Source organism: Artemia sp. Qi Xiang Cuo, chromosome 13 (genome assembly GCF_049724085.1).
Source record: "Artemia sp. Qi Xiang Cuo chromosome 13, ASM4972408v1, whole genome shotgun sequence".
NCBI classification, from domain to species: Eukaryota; Metazoa; Arthropoda; class Branchiopoda; order Anostraca; family Artemiidae; genus Artemia; species Artemia sp. Qi Xiang Cuo.
In genome coordinates this window covers 7,673,383-7,692,932 of record NC_142806.1, presented here as the reverse complement: position 1 = coordinate 7,692,932, position 19,550 = coordinate 7,673,383, and the positions used below count along the sequence as shown (strand labels likewise).

The window sequence follows — 19,550 nt, the reverse complement described above, 5'->3', positions numbered from 1 at the left end:
CTATCAGAGAACTTTTCAGGAAACAGGAGTTTAAGATCGCAGAAAACCGATATTATGTGTAAATATATCACACTCTTTTAGGAGGGGCTTTGGATATTATTGTGGATTGAAGCCTCCCCAAAGTAAGCCAATTTCCCGTGCACAGATATGTTTAATAACATATTAGTTTCATTATTATTAATCGTACTGTATATTGGATTACTCAGCAGTTTACCTCTTTTATTTTCTTTCCAGTGCACCTAATAATGTATTTAAGCACTTTCTTTTAATTTTATTTTCTTTTGTTAGTGTATAATTTTGCTGTAAGAATGTTGCAATTTACAGAATGTTTGAGGATTTTTACGTTGCTTCTGGTATTATTACCATTCATGATTTTATAATGGGGTTTTAAAAGTGTATTATCTCTGTGCCAAAATGTGCCCTTAATCATGCAAGCGGTAAAAATTCTATATGTTACAGGTAAACCCGAATATTCACCAATTAAAGATTTAGATGACACAATGACACGAAAGGAGAAATTTTTTGCTATTGCTGATATGACGGAAATTTCACCTTCGACAGCTTATGAAACTCCAAGGGATTCTTTGAACTCCGTTCCATTTGAATCTTTCCTTAGTGTTAGCCCGTCTTTACCAGGTGCAACTAAAGAAGAACCTAAAGATGAGAAAGTTATCTCCTCTGTTGGCCATTTAGAGGAGATGAAACCAATTCATTCTGAAAAGAATGGCATTCCTGTAGAAAATAAAAAACCGAATCTCAATACTCCAATAGTAGAAAAATTTTCTACGCCAGTAAGCACTCCTCTTCGATGGAAAAATTCTGCTAAAAAAGAGAAAACGATTCCTCAACACTTAAAGACAGTCTGTCCAATGCCGGTAGAATCTACACCTTTGACTTATAAAACCCCACCAACAACCCCTCGTTCTACTACTTTTACAAAGGGAGCTTCATCCAGCCATTCAAAGCCAAGAACTCCTAGCTCAATGACAACGAAGGTGGCACAAAAACTGGTAAGATATTAGATTACGGCTGAAATGCAAATACCTAAAAAACAATATTTTTTCGTTTGTTTCTTTTTCCAGATCGCAAATTCCATATCCTTCTTCATAATAATTTTTTTTTTTTACTATGATCAGCTGGATCATTTTTTTTTTTTTTTTTTTTTTTTTTTTTTTTTTTTTTTTTTGAATCAGAGAATAAGGTTTTGAAATTGAAGCTTTACCTGGCTTTGTTACGAAAGAAAATAGCCCTCTGTAGAGGGCTAAAGCAATTGCAGTGAATGCAGTTTTAAAATGAATTAAGTCAGAATTTGTTGTCTGTTTTTAGTTACGGCTTCCAAAGTTAAGTGACTACTATTTGTCCTTTAATGCGCTTTATATTTTGAGCCCTCCCCGGCCCTCCGCTAAGATAGCACACGTACGCAACTGTGATCGTGTCTTTCGACTTAAGCTGCTTTAATAATCCCTTTCCAGTGCTCGTTCACGAAGGAAGCAAAACATTTGAAAAGTTTTTTAAAACCTTAAAAACTAAGAAATGGTGACTTTTGTCCTTGATAATTACATTGGCCTTATAGAATCTTTGTCTCTTTTTTTTAGGCCGGTCTGTTTTGATAGTTTGATAATTTTGATTGATGAGATGAAGAACAGCAATCGATTAAATTTCCTGACAAATTGGCTAATTTTAATTAAAGCGATTCTTGAGGTTTTTCTATTCTTATGAATTAGATTTATCCTTATTTTATATTCGATATTCTCTTTGTTTTGTTCAGATGCTTGATCAATGCATAAAAAGCTCATTTTTATTTACAAGCATTATTAGTATTGTTTTACCTTGGGGTGAACAAACCTGGAAATTCCTGGATATTTTTGAGGGGTGGGGGATTTGTCAAAATAGACAAAAGTGAACGTTTCTTAAGAAAATGTGGAACTACTTGTGTGCCTGCTCCAAAGCTATTGTTACGGAGCATTTTGCCCTTTTAATCCAAAAAGAAAAAAAATCGTAGATCATCACCGCTTATTGAAAATAATAGTATAAGCTATTCAAGACTGATTTGACACGGAAAAAAGCTCTATCTTCATCTTCAGTTGAAGCTTAATTTGAAACTCGTTTAATTTGGATCGCAACAGAAAAAGTAAAGTAAAAAAAGGAAGAGAATTTGAAATGCATTCGTTTCTTTTACAACACATTTTGATTATTGTCTTTGACAATTTGAAAATCGTTGCTGCCGCTATTTCTTACAAATCGTCGTGATCATAAGTTATCCTTGTATCTTAAATCAGACAGACTTTACAGGAGATTCGTTAAAACTCAATAAAGGATAAGCAAGACGAGACTGTGTTCTGATTTCTTTCATATCCGTACTCTATGAATTTTTTTTGAAAGCCTGTATTTAATATCTAATACGGAGAGAGGTAATCTCTTTGAAGCGATTGCAAATAGGAATCCCCCTGTAATTACGAATCATGAACCCCGTTGAATATTTAAAAAATATATGCCTAAAATCAGCTTTATGTTGTGCGAGGGGAAGAGGTGGTTTGAAATCCATATTGGAAAATACTCTAACACAAAATTTTATATAATCATTGCCTTTCAAAACTTTGTAAAAAAAAAGGTGTGTAAATAATCAGGTAATTACTGAGTTATTTCTGCGTAAAATAAAATAAAAACTTACTCACGCAATTTGTAAATTTTACTCATGTGGCAGATCATATCATAAGAAAAAGAGTTTAAGTCATTTGAAATGACGCTTTTATTAATTGTACGTAATCCTACTTGGGGTTTTTATTGGTATCAGTCTATTATATAGCTGATCTAGCCAAGCATTACTTACTTACTTACTTTTGACGGGAACTAGACGCTTTGCTACACCTCCTCGCTCTATATCCATAATTTCACCAACAGGCATCTTCCATGGGGCACGATAACGTGCAATGACTTTGACAGAGTCGACAGAAGAGATGGAAGCCTCCAGGCGGTTCTGCGTCATTTCTTTCCGTTGGCTGCAAATATTTCTTTTGGTCTCCAGAACAGCGTTTTCAAAATTTGAGCTGTTCTTTTATAGCGGACTTCGAGATGCAGCCGTGATCTTCACTCCTTAGACAATGGCCCAGCAACAAGAATTGTCCTTTCTTAACAATTTCCGAGGCTGGGTACTGTTGTTTACAGCGCTCATGGATTTCCTTGTTGGACACCCGAGTACGGCGCTGGACTCGTAGAATGTAACGGCAGCAATCGCCATCAAAGACATATATGTTTCATACCCGTATAGGAGAGTGCTTCAGATAATCACTTCGTAGAATCTAATTTTCGTAGCGAGGTTTATGCTTCGACGCTTTCATAGTGATTTAGTGAGCTGAATGAAGCTGGCAGAGGTTTTTACAATAGTTGGTGCAAGTTCTTCTAGTTGAAATATTTCATCTATTTAGGATGTTTATTCTTCCGAAAATGTGCCACCTCTTAAAATAGTACCCGTGTCTCAGTATTTCTATCTACTGTCAAAAACTACCATTCTAAATATATTTCGTGATTTTTATTTTATTTTTTCTCGGGGGATTGTAGTCACCCTTTTTCACCTTCCCACTTGCAAAGCTACTGTATTTTGCCCGTCTAAGATAAACTTATCGTAGATCCTAGTTGCATATAGTGAACGTGCGGTTGCCTAAAATAGGTCAGTCATGAAAAAAAGGATCTTACAAAAAGATTCCTTTAAATAGGATGAAATATAACCGTGATGTTATGCTAGAAGAAAAAAGTATTTGCCCCGCTTAAAAGATGACATGCCTCCAGCCTTATGTGGTGTTTTAAGAGCTGTTAGGTTTAAATTTAGTGACCTTAAGAAACAGTAAGTATTGAACTTACCTTAAGTCTTTGTTTCTGCTGCTTCACTGGAGCTTTAAACAAACTATTTTACTTTGTGATCATCTTTTCGCTGTTGTAGCTTATTACCAATTTGAATACTGTATACATATGACACGTTAGACAGGAGATCCTTTTATTACAAGATAAGTAAAGGATCTTGTAACTAATAAGAATTGACAGAATAGATATGCTGTGATTTTAGAAGTGCAGACAGAGTAAATAATAATATGAGGATAGATCTTGTATTATGTCTGTGCAATTGCTTGCTAATTCGACACAAGGTATGAACTATTTAATACGCCTTGAAATTAGCTTTTTAATAATAATAATAAAAGAATGTCAAAATTTCTTATGATACTAAGTTCGTTCGTGGTACTGACGAAGTGCATTCTGCATTTAAATCTAACTTTCAATTTGCTTTCCAGTTTGTTGAAGAAAAGGCAAAATCCAGAATTCCTAAACTGACAACTAATCCCAAGCTTGCAACCGTCTCAAGTCCTGTGACTCGATATATTAAAGAGCGTCCTGTTGCTGTACGCATCCGACAATTGAGACCTCCGTCACGTACTTTGCCAAATTCATCAAATGACCACTCTTATGCTGGCTTCAGTTCAAATAAATCATTCAATGACCTTCAAATTAAAAGCAGCGCTGTTGAAAAGGAAAATAATGATCCAAAGTCTTCTCAACTTATTTCCAAGCTTCCACTGCCACATGTATATAGGAAAAAACCGGATGCAACTTCAGTAAGTTTCCTGTATTCTATATTTTTTGGGCTAAATTGAACTTCAATGTCATATAAAAACAACTTGGGGGCGGCTGTTTGAATTGTTCGAACCTAAACTTCAGCACAGCCAGTAAAAGGAATATGAACTCCCTAAAGGTTGTACTAATATTTTTCTCTCCACGATAGATAAACATTAAAAAAAATGGTACTTTAGTTTCTGAGCTTGTCCTACTTTAAGGTGAACAGCCTGTATGCATTTAATTTAACGATAAATATTTTTAAAATGTTTTGAAGAAACTAAATGGACTATTAAAAACTGTCAGATCAATGGGTCGGGAAGTTTTGATCTCCCTCCGGTTTAAAAAAATTTACTGGTCTATTAAGATTACAATTTTTTCACATTTTAAGGGTAAAGATTTGGAAGGTAATTGTTAATGTTTGAATATTTCTTATGTTCACTCAATCAATAATCCTACTTTTTTTCTTTTTTTGTAAATTCTTTTAGTCTGCTATAAACAATTGTTGGTCCATTTTACACAAATTCTTAGGAAGATTGGTAATTAATGTGAAAGCAAATTGATAGCCTGAATATATAGCGTTTTTTCAATAAATAAAATATTTTTTATTGGAAATACCAAATTCTTTATTATCCAATAGAAAATAAAATATTTCTCTACATCTAAAAAAGGGGGTAGAGAACGCTCACTTTGGGTGGGATCGATGAATGGGATGTGACGTACGCTATGCTAACTTTTCGAATGTCTCCTCCTAATCGTTAATGCATGTATATATCGTCCCTTGCTTCAGCTGAGAGTGGATAAGTCCAAATTTCTGGATGAAAATTAAAAAAAAAACTTTTCATATGATTTGAGAGATTTAAAAGGACACAGGACGGGCATTGGACGTGACATGTCCAGGACATGCATTTTTGATGGCACAGAAGATTGAAATAGGGAAGGGGAGACGTCAAGGAAGGGCCGCGCAGTGGACATTTAACGTCGACTTGGACTGCTAAAAATGGGCAATAAATAAAGAATTTTGTGTCCCCGACAGAAGCTGGGTCAAATCTGGGACAGAAGACGTCACGATGTTGCAATGCTGCTCCGACCAATCTATGATCCAGACCTTTTGTATTCCATTGAGGTTAGAACGATTGATTATAAAATAAACTTTAAAATGGCTTATGCAAGTAGATGTCTGATCAGGACTTAATGGTCAAATTACAGTTTAAGTTATTTCCGCCGCTTCCTGCTCAGCTATGCGATTGCTGGCTTTTTGCAGACACATGAAAACTGAAACAAGTACCAGTAGCGGATTTTTGACACAAGCTGTTCATATTTCAAAAAAAAGAATATTAACTCACACCACGTCAGAAAAATACTTTAATAATATTAAATCGCTGTATCTTCATATTAACATGCCGTATCTTCAGCAAGATGCTTTTTAAATCTCTATTCTAGACATGTCCTGGAGAAACCTAGTAGATGCAGCCTAGAAGTTTCCAAATACGTGTCAATCTCTGACTCCTCTCCCTTCTTTCCTATCTCTGGAATATTTTAAGTGTTTCTATAGTAATTTGACTGGTCTGCAGCACATACTTTTGCAAGATACTACCTTCCAGTAATTAATTTAATTAGTCCTGAACACTGTAGAACCTGTATCGTCTTCTTTTCCAAACATTTTATACCGCGTCACGAGGCTCTGAGCCGTTTCGTCACAGGCTTGTTCAGTTGCTACTCGGCATTCATAGGTTTATCCTGGTGTGTACATCAGAATCGCGCATGTGCGAAGGCTGAGAATGAATCTTGTGTGGTTTTAAATGTTTTTCACTTTTCTTTGTAAGGGAGAGTATAGCCTTTGTCGATACTGTATATTTTCTCTACTGTGGTCCTAACTCAATAACAGTCAGAACAGTTACAGGTTAAAATTTTGGCTTGGTATCGAGAATACAAAAGTTGAATTTCCCTTCGTCGTTATAACAAGGCTATAAAGAATAAAAAATAAGGTAAAGAATACGGCATTGGACTTTACAGTCCCTACCGGCGGTGCTGATCTCCGTTTCTTGGCCCTTCAGCCAGGAAGTGTAATGGGGGTTGGGGGCCAACCATCCTGTGTTTTCGCGAAATTCCGTCGTGGATTCTATTCCTCCTTACTGCATAGCGCGTCCCTTATCCAATCGTAATTTTCTGAAATATTTAAATTCCATAATAGCATAATTATCGTGTTACTCTTTAGTTTTAAGTTACATTTTTGTTTGCAATTCAATGATATTGTTGCTTTTTCTTGTTCGATACCTTCTTCTTGCTGTTCAGAGTAATTTTTCATCTTCTATAATTTTGCATATGTCATATATAATAAAAACGATACGACCACCCCCTGGGAAAATGATGTAATGTATGTAAGTGTGACGTCACTCACATGATATTTTTTTTTTTTTTAATGGTAGATGAATGCCTAAGTTTTAAAGATCATATTGCATTTATAAGTACTAAATTAGCCAAAAATGTTGGAACTCTGCGGAAGCTGAAATTTTTTTTTCCTAAAAAGGTTATTAGAATGTTATATTTTTCTCTTATTCATCCATATTTGTTGTACTGTGTTACAGTTTGATCGTAAACGTTCACTAGCCATTTGTATCCGCTCCGTGTGTTACAAAATAAAGCTGTAAGAGTTTTGACCAATGACTTGTCCCAGAATTCGGTAAGATTGAGGTATCACCAATTAAAAATTTTACCATTCTTTGGTTTGGTTAAATGTTATGTAAATTTGTATATGTATAAATTTTTTTCTAATTTGTTACCTGCATGTTTTTCGAAACTGCATAATGAAAGGGACCATATTTATAAAACTAGAAATATTGAATTGGTTAAAACGCCGGTTCCAGTTACTACCAGATCTAAATTTTCTATTAGGTATATTGGTCCTGAAGTATGGAACAGGCTTCCGGCGGAAGTAAAAGGTAAGAAAGTTCTTGAGGAATTTCGTGCTTCTTTGCGATGTATTTGTTTTAACCAGTATTGTAGACACAGATAAGGAGATTGATCGGGGAGTAACTATATGCTAGTGAATGTTATAAGAGAAAAAATTTTCTTGTGTGTTGATTGAGGTGATTGTCGGTATATGAAAGGAAGCATGATGAATCATACAGTATGAGTGTTGATTTCCTTTAAGTTCCCTGTAAAAAAATGTATTATCCTTAGAATGTTGATTAATTGTTTAGTAGGGGTGGGGGAGGAGAGGAGGAGTCAGAGAGTATTATTTCCCCAAGGAAGTGTATTAGTGTATAAGTAGTTGAAGTGTTCCTTTTTTTGGGTCATCTCAAACACGCTAATATGCGTCGGGAACTATTTTGATATTGTTGGTATTATATGCAGTTTTGTTTTGTTAGCATTATATGGAGATCTGTATGTTTTTTTTTTTACCCATTTGTTAATAAAAAAAAGGATAACCCCTCCTCCCACATCCATTGGGGCAAGGGCTGTAAGATATGCAACTCACTCATTGGTTACACATAATCTTTGCTTTTGGGAAAGAGAGCCTTAATTGACCTTAGATCTCCACTATGGCTAATGTTATTAAAATTAATACTACTGAGACTAAGAGTATTAAGGTGAAACTTTTAGGGGATATTGACGTATGTGTATGCTGGTCATCAAAAGGATATATCGGCAACGTCCCAAGAACTGCTTTGGGTATTAAGTTTAAACTTACAGGATATGTTGAAAGAGATGTTGAAAAACTAAACAGTGCATTGTGCATGCTGCTACTACTGCTATTATTACTAATACTACTACAGCTACGACTGACGCTAAGGGAGTTAAGGTGGAACTTTCAGGGAATGTTGAGGGAGATAGTAAACTAAATCATAGCAAACTAAACACATGAATGCTGTCAAAAGGGGGTATGAGCAATATTTCAGGAACGGCGTAGAGTATTAAGTTGAAACTTTCAGATTTTTTTATTTTTGAGGGGTTTGTGGCGTTGAACTAATTAAAAGGTAATAAGTGCATCCAACTACTTCTGCGACAATTACTACTACTGCTACAAGTACTGCGCCTACTGAGGCTAACGGTATTAAGGTGACACTTTCAGGGGATATTTAGAGGGAATTTTCAATAAATTAAAACACACTCTGAGAATTTATGGTGTCAAAAAGGTATATCAAAAATAACTCAGTAACTTATTATAATTCTAAAATAAAACTTTCGGAAGATGTTTGAAGGGCTGTTGGACTAACCAAAAACACTATTTGCATGCTGCTACTGTTAATACAACTTCGACTGCAAGACCACAACTTATACGGGTATTAAGATGGAATTTTCAGGAAATGGTAACGGAGATGTTAAACTAAAAAAACAAAACACAAAATGTGTGTGCAGATTGAAGATGCAGGAAGTCAAAATGTTAAGAGTGTAATAGCCAAGGCATAGGGTGATTTTTCATCATCTAAAAAATTTGGATGAATAGGACGACAACTCTGCAAACTGAAATTAGAACATTGGAAGCTTTGGTGATGGCATCAGTCAAGTATGGTTCTGAAACGTAAGTACTCAAAAAAACCGAAAAAGGTGTATTAAATATTATCCAGAGGACTTGTCTATGGTAAGCCTTTGGTACCCATCTGACTGACCGCATTTTAAAAAGTAAGCTTTACAAAAAAAATGTGGTTCTATCTGACTTTCTAGGGCTATAGCCAGAGATGTTTTGAGACAGCTAGGGTTCACTCTGTAGATGGAAGATCACAGATTGTCAAAGATCGTCTTTCTGGCCAACCATTCAGGGCCAAACGAAAAGCAGGCTCTTTCCCCTAATTGGGTGGGACGGGGACGCAGGGAAGAATTTCAGGGACATTGGAACTTCTTGAGAGAGTTTAAAAAGGGAGGCTTTAAATAGATTGAAATGGGAAATGACTTACTGTTTACTAATTTTTAAAATCAAATCCATCACCAAATGGGGTGTGGAAAAATAGTAGCCTATATCTAACCCGAACTCTGAATAGATTTGGTCTGTGTTCTTACAGACTATATCCAACAGAGTTAGAACGTCACTGGCCAAGTACAGTCTACCATAATCCCACCCATTTTTACAATTCCCCTTACACCTTCTTGGCAAACTCATACTCCTCGGCTGTGCATTCACTGCTGGTCAGTGAATTGTAAAAAGCTTCAATTGGAGGTAGTTTCACCTCGCTTAAGCGAGCACCAGAACAGTAATAATAGTATGCATATACACCTTTGCAGGTCAACAGATCATACATTTCACTGTCTGGAAAGTGCTGTTTAAGCAAGGGAAAGCTATCAAAATTGTCGCTTTTCTGCACATGAATCAATTGACTCAATTTCTTTGGAAAAAAACTAAAGGAATCTAAAAAACCTGATTTTATTCCTACACGTATGCCCATTATCCACTCCCTGCCATTTCAGTTCGAGAAACAGCAGAGTCTCGGCCAATTTGTGGATAATGTTACTGATATGTGAACTATTTAGCCTGTGAATATCTACTCCTAATCCCTTTCTATGCATAAGTGCCAGTGCCGGTAAAATAAATTTTAAATCGTATTTTGAGTTGGAGATAAAAAAAGAAGTAAAAAACTGTTGTTTCACATTTCAATTTCACGATTGATGCGCAATACCCCTTAAATTACAACCCCCAGGTGATAGGTCCTGCCACAAATGATTATTGTCCCTAACTTTCACCCGGACACTTCGGTTGCCTGTAGTCCCCTTATTCCCCTCGGACAACACCTCCTGACACCCCCCCCAAATGGTTATATCTGTAATCGCGAGGCGATCCTCTGCAGACAACACCAGTGGGTAATGGGTATCTCTAAAACGAGAAATAGCACCATTAGCTGTGCCAATTAGTTTAGTCAATGCCTTGACCATGCACTTGTTCTCATCCAATGTTTCTACTATTTCTAACAACCGCATGGTGTTAGAACTATCTCTTTGCGCGTGAGCATAGGACATTGCAATAGCCTGGTGTTCTTTGACTCGGTTTGGAAATTGGGGATCGTTCACCTCCACCAGCTTAGCTTCACAGTCTAAAGATATTTTGTTGCACTGGAGGAGGGTGTCTTCGAAATTTTTTAAACGTAAAATGGACATATCCCCTGGAACGGTTTCTACTGTCTGAAAGCCATGCCGGCTACAATGCCTCATATGATTTTGCAACTTTAATTCAGTCCAAAATCTAGAGAGGCATGTTGGCCAGTAGAAACGGGTCCCCTTATTCTTACCCTCCCCCAGAACTCTACTGATGTCTGTAATCGGGTTAAAATGGATAAATTCATTCAGTTCACTAGATGGGGGTGTGTACAGCAACCAAACCCAGTGGCTGAACAAATCAATTGACGGACTCCTTACAGGAAAAACCACCTCCTTCCGTTTAGAACGAACCCCATCTTCAAATTCAGTTTCATACTGAACCACAGTAACGCCGATATTTAAATGGGCATTAGCCCTTTCAAAAATATCAATGGATCGTAGCGTTACTGGGTATTTCCCCTCTAAACACGAGAAATCTACAGTGGGAAAATCGGACCCTTCCTTCCAATGTACAGACAATCGTCTAAATTCGTCTTGGTAGTGTCATCTGCTAAAGGCTGAAATGCTGATATGAGGAAAGCATACCTGAAACATTTTTGACCTGTTTCAAAAAGGATCCGCTGGACACCACGACAAGCTACTAGATCTGGATTATAATTTAAAACTACTGCCCTTTCTCCACCTGCCCCCTCTTAAAATAAAATCTTTCTTAAATTTACAAATATTTATACTTAAATTTTCAACAAAAAGAACTAGAGACCCGCTCCCATTTTCATTAAAGTTCTCGAGATGCGTTATAATTTGACCTATCCAATCCATGAAAACACCCTCAAAATTTTATAAATTTGAGTAAACTACGCACATCTCGGAATGTAGATAATGATAATAAAATTCGCTTTTCCCCTCATTTAAATAAAATACCTTTAAAACAATAGAAACCTTAATTGAATCCCTCCCTCCCCACAACTGAATTTGGTTCTCCAGTAGTGCACGAATTTTATCTACATAGGCATGCACAATTTCTACGGGGTCAAACACAAATTTTCCCTCCATTAGTGAATTAAAAGGGTCACCAAAAGTTGCAGTGTAAACAACTATTGCCTTTAAAATTGTGTTGGACAATGAAAAGTCGGGAAAAGTTGCACCTCCCTCCCCCGAGTTTAGATCTCCCTGTCCCCCAATTTGTTCAATAATATCTTGTAAATTTACCCCGTCAGGTTTTTTAAGTAGACTTGGTAGGGTATAGTAGGCTGGAAATAGAGAAGGTTTCCCAGTTCATTTATTTGTGAAATCCTCCAAAATTTGTAAGGTGTTTGGGCTCAAGTCCCCCTGCCCAACTGCGCTATAATCTACATTTAAAAATTTTTCTATAAACTCATCAATATTTAACGGTATTTCAAGTAGAGAGTCGCTCCATGGTGAATTGCTATGTAAGTCCACCGATGCGTCCTCTCCTTCACCAGCTGATGAGGACGATGGTGATAATGAGTATGGGACCAATGATCCAACCTATAAATGAAAAATAGCTTATTTTCAAAGTGTTCAAATCACCCCTACTGTTTTTAAAATTTGGATTATTATTTAAAGTCAACGCTTAGTAGTAGTAGTAGTAACAGTATGTGCATAGTAGCATTTGGTTAATTCAACTGAAAGAAAATCCAACTTAACGAAAATCTAAAACACATTACATAGAAGGCGGCAATTTGATTTTATTCAAAAAATAGCTTATTTTCAAAGTGTTCAAATCAGCCCTACTTTTTTTTCCGCGGCGCTTCTCGGGCCCGCGACGCTTCCCGCGGCCCTTCTCGGGCCCGCGGCGCGCCCCCGCGGCACTTCTCGGGCCCGTTGCGCTTCTCGGGCCCGCAGCGCATCCCGCGGTGCTTCTCGGGCCTGCAGCGCTTCCCGCGACGTTTCCCGAGCCCCCACCGCGTGGCTCCCAGCCCCCTTACATAATGTCTGCCAAAAGTTGAAATATTCGCATACATATGCATAACTTGCTATTTCTCTCTAATTCCCTACAGGCTCTGAACTCATGAGCTTAATTATTGTAACCTATCGCGCGAGTGTTCTGATTTCCAAGACTGAACTTCAACAGCTAGGAAAATACAACAATTAAATGTCGGGAACCGTTAACTCCGTATATTGTCAGAATGTCCCCCCTCGCTAGAATCTTGGCAAAGGGTTTTGTAAGATTGAAAGCTATTTTAAAAATATCCTTACGCAAATTAGAACGCCGATATGTGACAGATAAATGGGAATAATCTCTCTCAGTTCCTTCTTCTTCTCTTAAAACTATTGAATATTCAATTGTGAACGGAATAGCATTCACAGAGTTTCAAATGGTGAGCATTAGCAGTAATTGACTGCACTTTTTAAGTGACCAAAAAGATTCGATGGCAACTAGACCCCCCCCCCCTTTTCAGCAATGTCATAAATAGCAATTGTTATTTTTGGGAATATAACTTGTTTCTCTCTTACATAGAATTCCAATTTCCTAAATATCTAACGCTAATTTTGCAAACAATTCCGCTATTTTCAGAAATAAACACAGAATTACGTAAAAGAATTGAAATCCTAGACTTGGCCTAACCGCTAATGATAGAACAAGACAGGAAAAGTGGTGAAACAGATCTATTTATATGCTTGTGCGGAGCTTTAAGCCAAAGATTAAAACTAGTGATATTCAATTGTGAAAAAAATAGCATTTTGAGTTTCAAAGGCGGTGATTATTAATTGACTAGAAATTACATAAAAATATTCGCTTGTGAGATATCGAAGCGATAGCAACAGAGAAAATAGCAAAGATTAGAAAAAAAGGAGCGGTTTCTTTGCAAAAAAAATTACATTAGATATCTCCGAGGGAGGGGGGAGAAAACAATGGTTGGGGGCGAGGGGTTAATATCTCGCTGAGATACACTTTTACACAGTGTTGAAAAATAGTGAAAAGAAAAGACTAAAAAACATTGGATGAAATAGATATATATATATTTATATAAGATAGTTTGAGGAAAAAATGCTCACATTTGCAAATCCTGGCTGCACTTGGGTGCCGGATGGTCCAGGTAACGTGTGTTGGACCTCATGATCTTGTGCAGCTGGGTCAGCAATGTTATGGGCTTGCATAGATGAGCCAGCAGGGTTCACCGTCCTTATGGCCCATTCTCTTTTTGGTTTATGCCCAGACTGTATGGGGGCTGGCACTGATGGGGCTGCCTCACCCTCTCTTGCTCTCTTAGATGGAGGGGGCCTACATTCTTCATAATTGGCCTTAAAAAAGAAGAGAAAAAAGTTAGTATCAAAATAATTTCCCCCTTTTTTACAGAAGGAAAATTATTACCCTCATCCATATAATTTTGTCTAGAAAAGCATTTATCACTAAGAAAGCAAAACGTAAAAAAATTTCGTGAAATATACTAGTTGCATCCTTTTGAATCTGAGAAAGAAGAATTACGGCTCACTGAGCCGTTCAAAATTCGGTCTATATAAGTCGACCTAATTTCTTATTTTTATGCGTTTCTGTTCTTTTCTGGTTTTAATCTGCATTGAGCATGCCTTGTTTGATGCATTTAAAGTATTAGCGGTTTTTTTTTTCTTTCCATATCCTTTTACGATAGCTGTTATTTACCCCACCCCCAGAAAAAAAAACAGCCCGAGGAAAATAATCCCCACGGAAAATATCGCTGAGAAAAGACATGGAAAAATACCCCCTCCCTCCACCGAAAGATATCGCATCCTTTTGAATCTGAGAATTACGGCTCACTGAGCCGTTCAAAAGTCGGCCTAGTTTGTTTGAAGAAAATCCCCCTTATACTAAACGTTGAAAATGTGTATATTTAGTCAAACATCGAAGCATTGATCTAAGCTATGGTTCTTTTTCAGTTATCCAATAAATAAAAACATGTTTTTAGTCGCATCCTTTTGAATCTGTGAAATCTTTGGAAACTAAACTGCTAATGAGCAGGAAGTACTTTAAAAAAGGGTTAGAGCTAATTATAGGCCTCGTGCTGGAGTTTTGTGTCAAACCAGAGCGGGTTAATAACAACAGAGCGACGGATGTCTCAGTTAGAGAAAAGATTACAATTGAGAAAAGCCAAAATTTATCGAAAAGATAATTATTTCTATTTGCGAGAATTTTGTTTGTAAAAAACAAAGGGGGATGGGTTTAGGTTTTTGAAGGTAAAAAAGAACATATTTTATGTTTTCTAGCGAGTATAAAGATTGCATAGTGATGTTTGTACTAGAGTGGGAGGGGGAGGGGATTTACCTGAATATACTGGAGGGTGACCATGGAAAATAATTTTATTTTGAAAATAAAAATGAAAACGGAACTTACACGGTAAATTGAGGTTGCCAATGCTTCAAGCTCATCAATTATGTCAGTTGTTATATCCATTGTTTCACAATAGTTTCTGATAATTTAATCACAATGCATGTCCGTTATATACGAAATCTCAAGGGTGAATTGTTATGTAAGCAAGCTCGCTGATTGGCTGAGAAGGAAACATGTGATCTAACTGTTTCCTGTTTCTGGAAACTCATAACATTTGGCTTGAGCGTGCCCAAAACAACAACAACATCAAATACTGTTTTCTATTTCTGGACACCGTGACATTCGCCTCGAGCATGTACATGTCCAAAACAACAACAAATGCTGTTTTCTATTTCTGGAAACTCATAACATTCGCTGAGAGCGTGCACTTACAACAACAACAACAAATACATCGACCTTGACATTCGCTGAGAGCGTGCACTTACAACAACAACAACATCGACCTTGGAAATTTAGGTCATTGACACACTTTGATTAATCAATCAATTTCTCAGAAATCCATCTCCCCTAGGGACTCTATGCCCATATAAGGAGCCCCCCTTGTAGCTCATGAGGCCTTTCTACTCATTCGTCACATCATAGAACATAGCTAACAATATAGAAGCTTTACAAAAGATCCGTATGAAGTCTGTTGCAACATTTCTGGCCTCATATGGAGTACATCTCAGCAAATACAGTGTCTGTGGAAAATAAATCTTAGCAAGAGTAGCGCTATTGACCTAGTAAGGAACTATGTGTCTCCCAAATGCTTTTTCGCCCTCGTCATTATAATCATTACAGCAGTTAATGCAACCTAGTAAAGACCGACGTGTAGCACATACGAACAGACAATTTAAAACGCTTTAAAAAAAATACATCAATATATTATTTATTCACGGGAGGAGCCTAGCAGGGGTGGATACAAAGGGTTATTTTAGAGGCATTTGTCCCCGCCCTCTCAGAAGGCCGAAAATAGCGCTAACTACAGGGTTAAAGGGGTGAAAAATGACGATGAGGGGGCCAAATTTTTATCGATGTCCCCCCCCCAATTTAATATGTGTCCACCCCTGGAGCGTAGGCCTAATTGAGCATCATATGTTTAGTTTTCGATTATATTTCCAATTACATTATTCTATTCGTGTAGATTAAGCCCACCCCCCCCCATTGGGGTCTACAGCTCTGTCAAAATTGGTCCTGCTTATTGCCGAGCAAAATTGTCAATATTCGCACAAAACTTAAAATTATGGCAAAATAAGCTATTAAAAATATGATCTTAGTAATAATATATATTGGAAACTAAAACAGCTTAACAAAACTAAAGTTTTAACCTGGGGTTTTTAAACATAATTATGATCGGAGGCTTTCTAGATTCCGATCGGAACTTTCTAATCGGAAACTTATAAGGGTCATTTTATAAGCATAATTTCTGTTCAAAAAGATATCCTACTTGGTTTAAATAGAATAATCCGAATTATAGCAAAATCTTAAAATTTTTAGTTTAATCATTTAAATCTTGTTTCTAATCAAGAAAATTTCCAGAATTGAAATGCATTTAATTTCTTTGCCCAGGTTTATAATTTCTATGATTTTACATTTTCCGTCATTAGTATAATCTAGATTCTAGAATGTTGTATAGCCACTTTAAGGAGAAAGAGAACTATGTTATAGATCAATGGAAAAACAGATTGAGTTTCAAATATTTTGCGGAATGAAAATCCTGGACAGTCTGATTGTTAGACGCCTAATTAAGATCGTATTTTGAATTTTTCAGAATTTATACTTGCATTGACAATCCCACGAACAGACACTCATATTGTCAATGAAACAACCTTGAAACCAGTTTCTGGAATTAGCAAGCGTTTTGTTCCATCAAAACCCAATGTTAACCGTAAAGAATCTAAAAAGAATTGGCTTTTATTTTTCAGAATATTCAAAACAGCGTGTATGTATTTCATATTTTAGTGTAATTTCAAATTTTGTTTGATTTCACATTGTTAGTTTGTTTTAATGTTTCAAATTTTTCTAAAATAAATTTTTATTAACAGTTGGATTATTGGATGTATAATTCAGATGGCCATCTGATTTTGGAATTTTCATCTGATTTTGGCCATCTGACATGAGAATATCATAATGTCCACGAACAGCCTTGAAACCAGTTTCCAGAATTCGCGAGTGTTTAGTTCCACTAAGAGCCAATGTAAAGGATAAAAATTGAAAAAAATATTAGCCAATACTTTCCAGAATAATGAAAACATTATAGATGTATTTCAGATCTGGTAATTTCAGTTCTTTATTTCAAATTGTTAGTTAGTTTTTGCTTTCATTATTTTACTAAATGAAAATTTAATTGACTGCCAGATTATTGGACGTACAATTCTGGTGGTAGTCTGAGTTTTAGGCCTTCATAACTAAGCGGTTGGCGCGCTGTGAATCTTTTGTTCGGGGGGCCCGGGCTTGATTCCTGACGTCGCATGTTATTTGGTTTGGGACGGGAGTGAGCGGCGTGACTCCGCTAGACTCAACCCGTTTCTAAATGGGTACCTGAAGAATTCTTGTTGAAGGTTGCCTAAGCAGGAAGGGGTACGGAAGCACAGGATGGCTGGTCCCCAACTCCCTATTGTACTTCCTGGCTGAAGGGCCACAAAACAGAGACCAGCACCACCGGTATGGACCTTATGGGTCTAATGATGTCATATATAACCTATATTCTGAGAATTGATACTTGCAAGGCCAAATTGGCAATAAAAATCTCATTTTAGTAATGAATATCCTTGAAATCTTTTCTGGAAATAGTGACTTTCTGGTTCTACCATAAGTCCAAGCAAGTTGTAAGGAATTGACAAAAAATTTCTTTTTTCTCGGATTAATGAAAACAGTATACATATATTTCAATTTTAGTAATTTAGTAATAATTTCAAACGTTCTTTAATTTCTAATTTTTATTTATTTGTATTTTCAACATTTTCCAAAAAGAATTTTTTTTAACAGTCAGATTATTGGACATGTCATTCACATGGTAATCTAAATTCTGGGAATTTACATCAGCATTTTAAATGAGCGATTAAACAGCTCTCTATAATGTTTCAGTGTCCTGTTAGCAGTGTAGGAAAAAATGGAAAAAAGAGGGAGCTACCTTACCAACCAGCCCCTACTACTATCGTCATAAATTATTAATCTCATTTTTTATTTATTGGCAAGTTTATATGTACTTTATAATTTTAATCTCAGATTGCTTAATTTTATTTAATTATAAAAACTGAATAATAAATTTCAAGTTAATAATTAATTTTGTACTGTTGAGGTGATAGGTTATTATTCAAAAGTGGTGTCACTTATAAATTGATATGATGAAATTTCTGTTATTTTCCTTTTGTTTTTATCAAGTTAAAATCAATTACAACATGTATAAATATTTCCTGCAGTTTTTTAACATATAGCCCAATGTAATTAGAACCCGAAATTGCCAGTGAAACGACCTTGGAACCAACTTCAAAAATTACCAGAGTGTTTGGTTCCACCATAGGCCCAAGTCGTTCCTTAAGAATTGAAAAAAATAGTCTTTGTTTTTTGAAACAATGGAAACAGTGTATATGTTTCATATTTTAAGCTAACATCAAATTGTTAGCTAATTATCATTTTCAATGTTTTGCTCAAAGAAGTTCTATTGACCTATAGAAAGTCACTTTGATTTCGATTCCATTTGGAATAATAAAAAGAGCAGGCGTGTATTCTAAATATTTATTTACTTCAAACCGATATAGCAGTATAAATATTTTTATACTGCTTCGTTTTAAATATTTAGTGGCGCTTGAATGGTTCTAGAACAAAATAGAAAAAATCTTTTTCACACAAAAAAAAACATCACCACGGACAACAAAAGGACTCGAGTGAGTTCAAATCCGTTCACGAGGCGGGGGATATGTGTACATGCCACTCATTTAAGCTCCACTTTATCTATTGTTGCCAAATCCAACGCTACGTTACCTGTTATATTTTGTTTGATTGATTCTTCTTGCTTTGACATGGCGGGTTTGAGGTGAAAGAGGAGACGGAAGGCAAAAGAGGTTTTGTATAGCCCTTTAAGGAATGATAGTTTTAGTTTAGAAATGGCAAGAAATTTCAAAAATTTCGAATCATTTGTAAGTTTAAGAATTAGCTGCGAAAGGACTGCAAAGGGGTGAAAGGACTGCATGGTAGTTCATATACCCTCATAAAAATTCTGGAACTGGAGTTTAAGAATTAGCAGCTTTTTAAGGATAATTTTTATTTATGAATTATAGTATTTTTAGATCACTGAGATAAACCTGGAGCTGGGAGCCCAGAGATAACTGCATTCTGGTTTTCTTTTTGTTATCAAAATTACAGATACATGTCAACAAAGAACTACAAAACATCTAGATATAAACAATGGAGAAATATATTATGCAGGGCTCTAGCCTACTTAGGATCATTAGGGGAAGGGGGGGGGATACATTGACAGGGTACCATAGCCAATATTATGTTTGGGAACAGTCTATTAGTGAGTAAATTGGTAACATTCTTGTATTCCATGTATTCCTTTCTGAATGAATATTATTTAGGCCTAGGCTACTGCTCTTGTAAGTGTGCC

The 19,550-nt window shown here is 36.2% G+C and overlaps 1 protein-coding gene across 1 annotated transcript; it reads left to right on the top strand.

The window, feature by feature from the left end:
- The first annotated feature begins 428 nt into the window (after positions 1-428).
- Positions 429-9,396, top strand: LOC148944892 (uncharacterized). The gene is made up of 3 exons (XM_089098884.1): positions 429-1,010; positions 4,284-4,604; positions 9,271-9,396. The coding sequence occupies exons 1-3, from the start codon at positions 429-431 to the stop codon at positions 9,394-9,396; spliced, it is 1,029 nt and encodes a 342-aa protein (XP_088955010.1).
- Positions 9,397-19,550: the final 10,154 nt, after the last annotated feature.

Excerpts from the sequence above, each read along its gene's own strand:
- LOC148944892 (XM_089098884.1), top strand. The coding sequence starts at position 429 with ATGCAAGCGGTAAAAATTCTATATGTTACAGGTAAACCCGAATATTCA. Across the intron at positions 1,011-4,283 it reads CGAAGGTGGCACAAAAACTG|TTTGTTGAAGAAAAGGCAAA; the intron begins GTAAGATATTAG and ends TTTGCTTTCCAG. Across the intron at positions 4,605-9,270 it reads AAAAACCGGATGCAACTTCA|GGCTATAGCCAGAGATGTTT; the intron begins GTAAGTTTCCTG and ends CTGACTTTCTAG.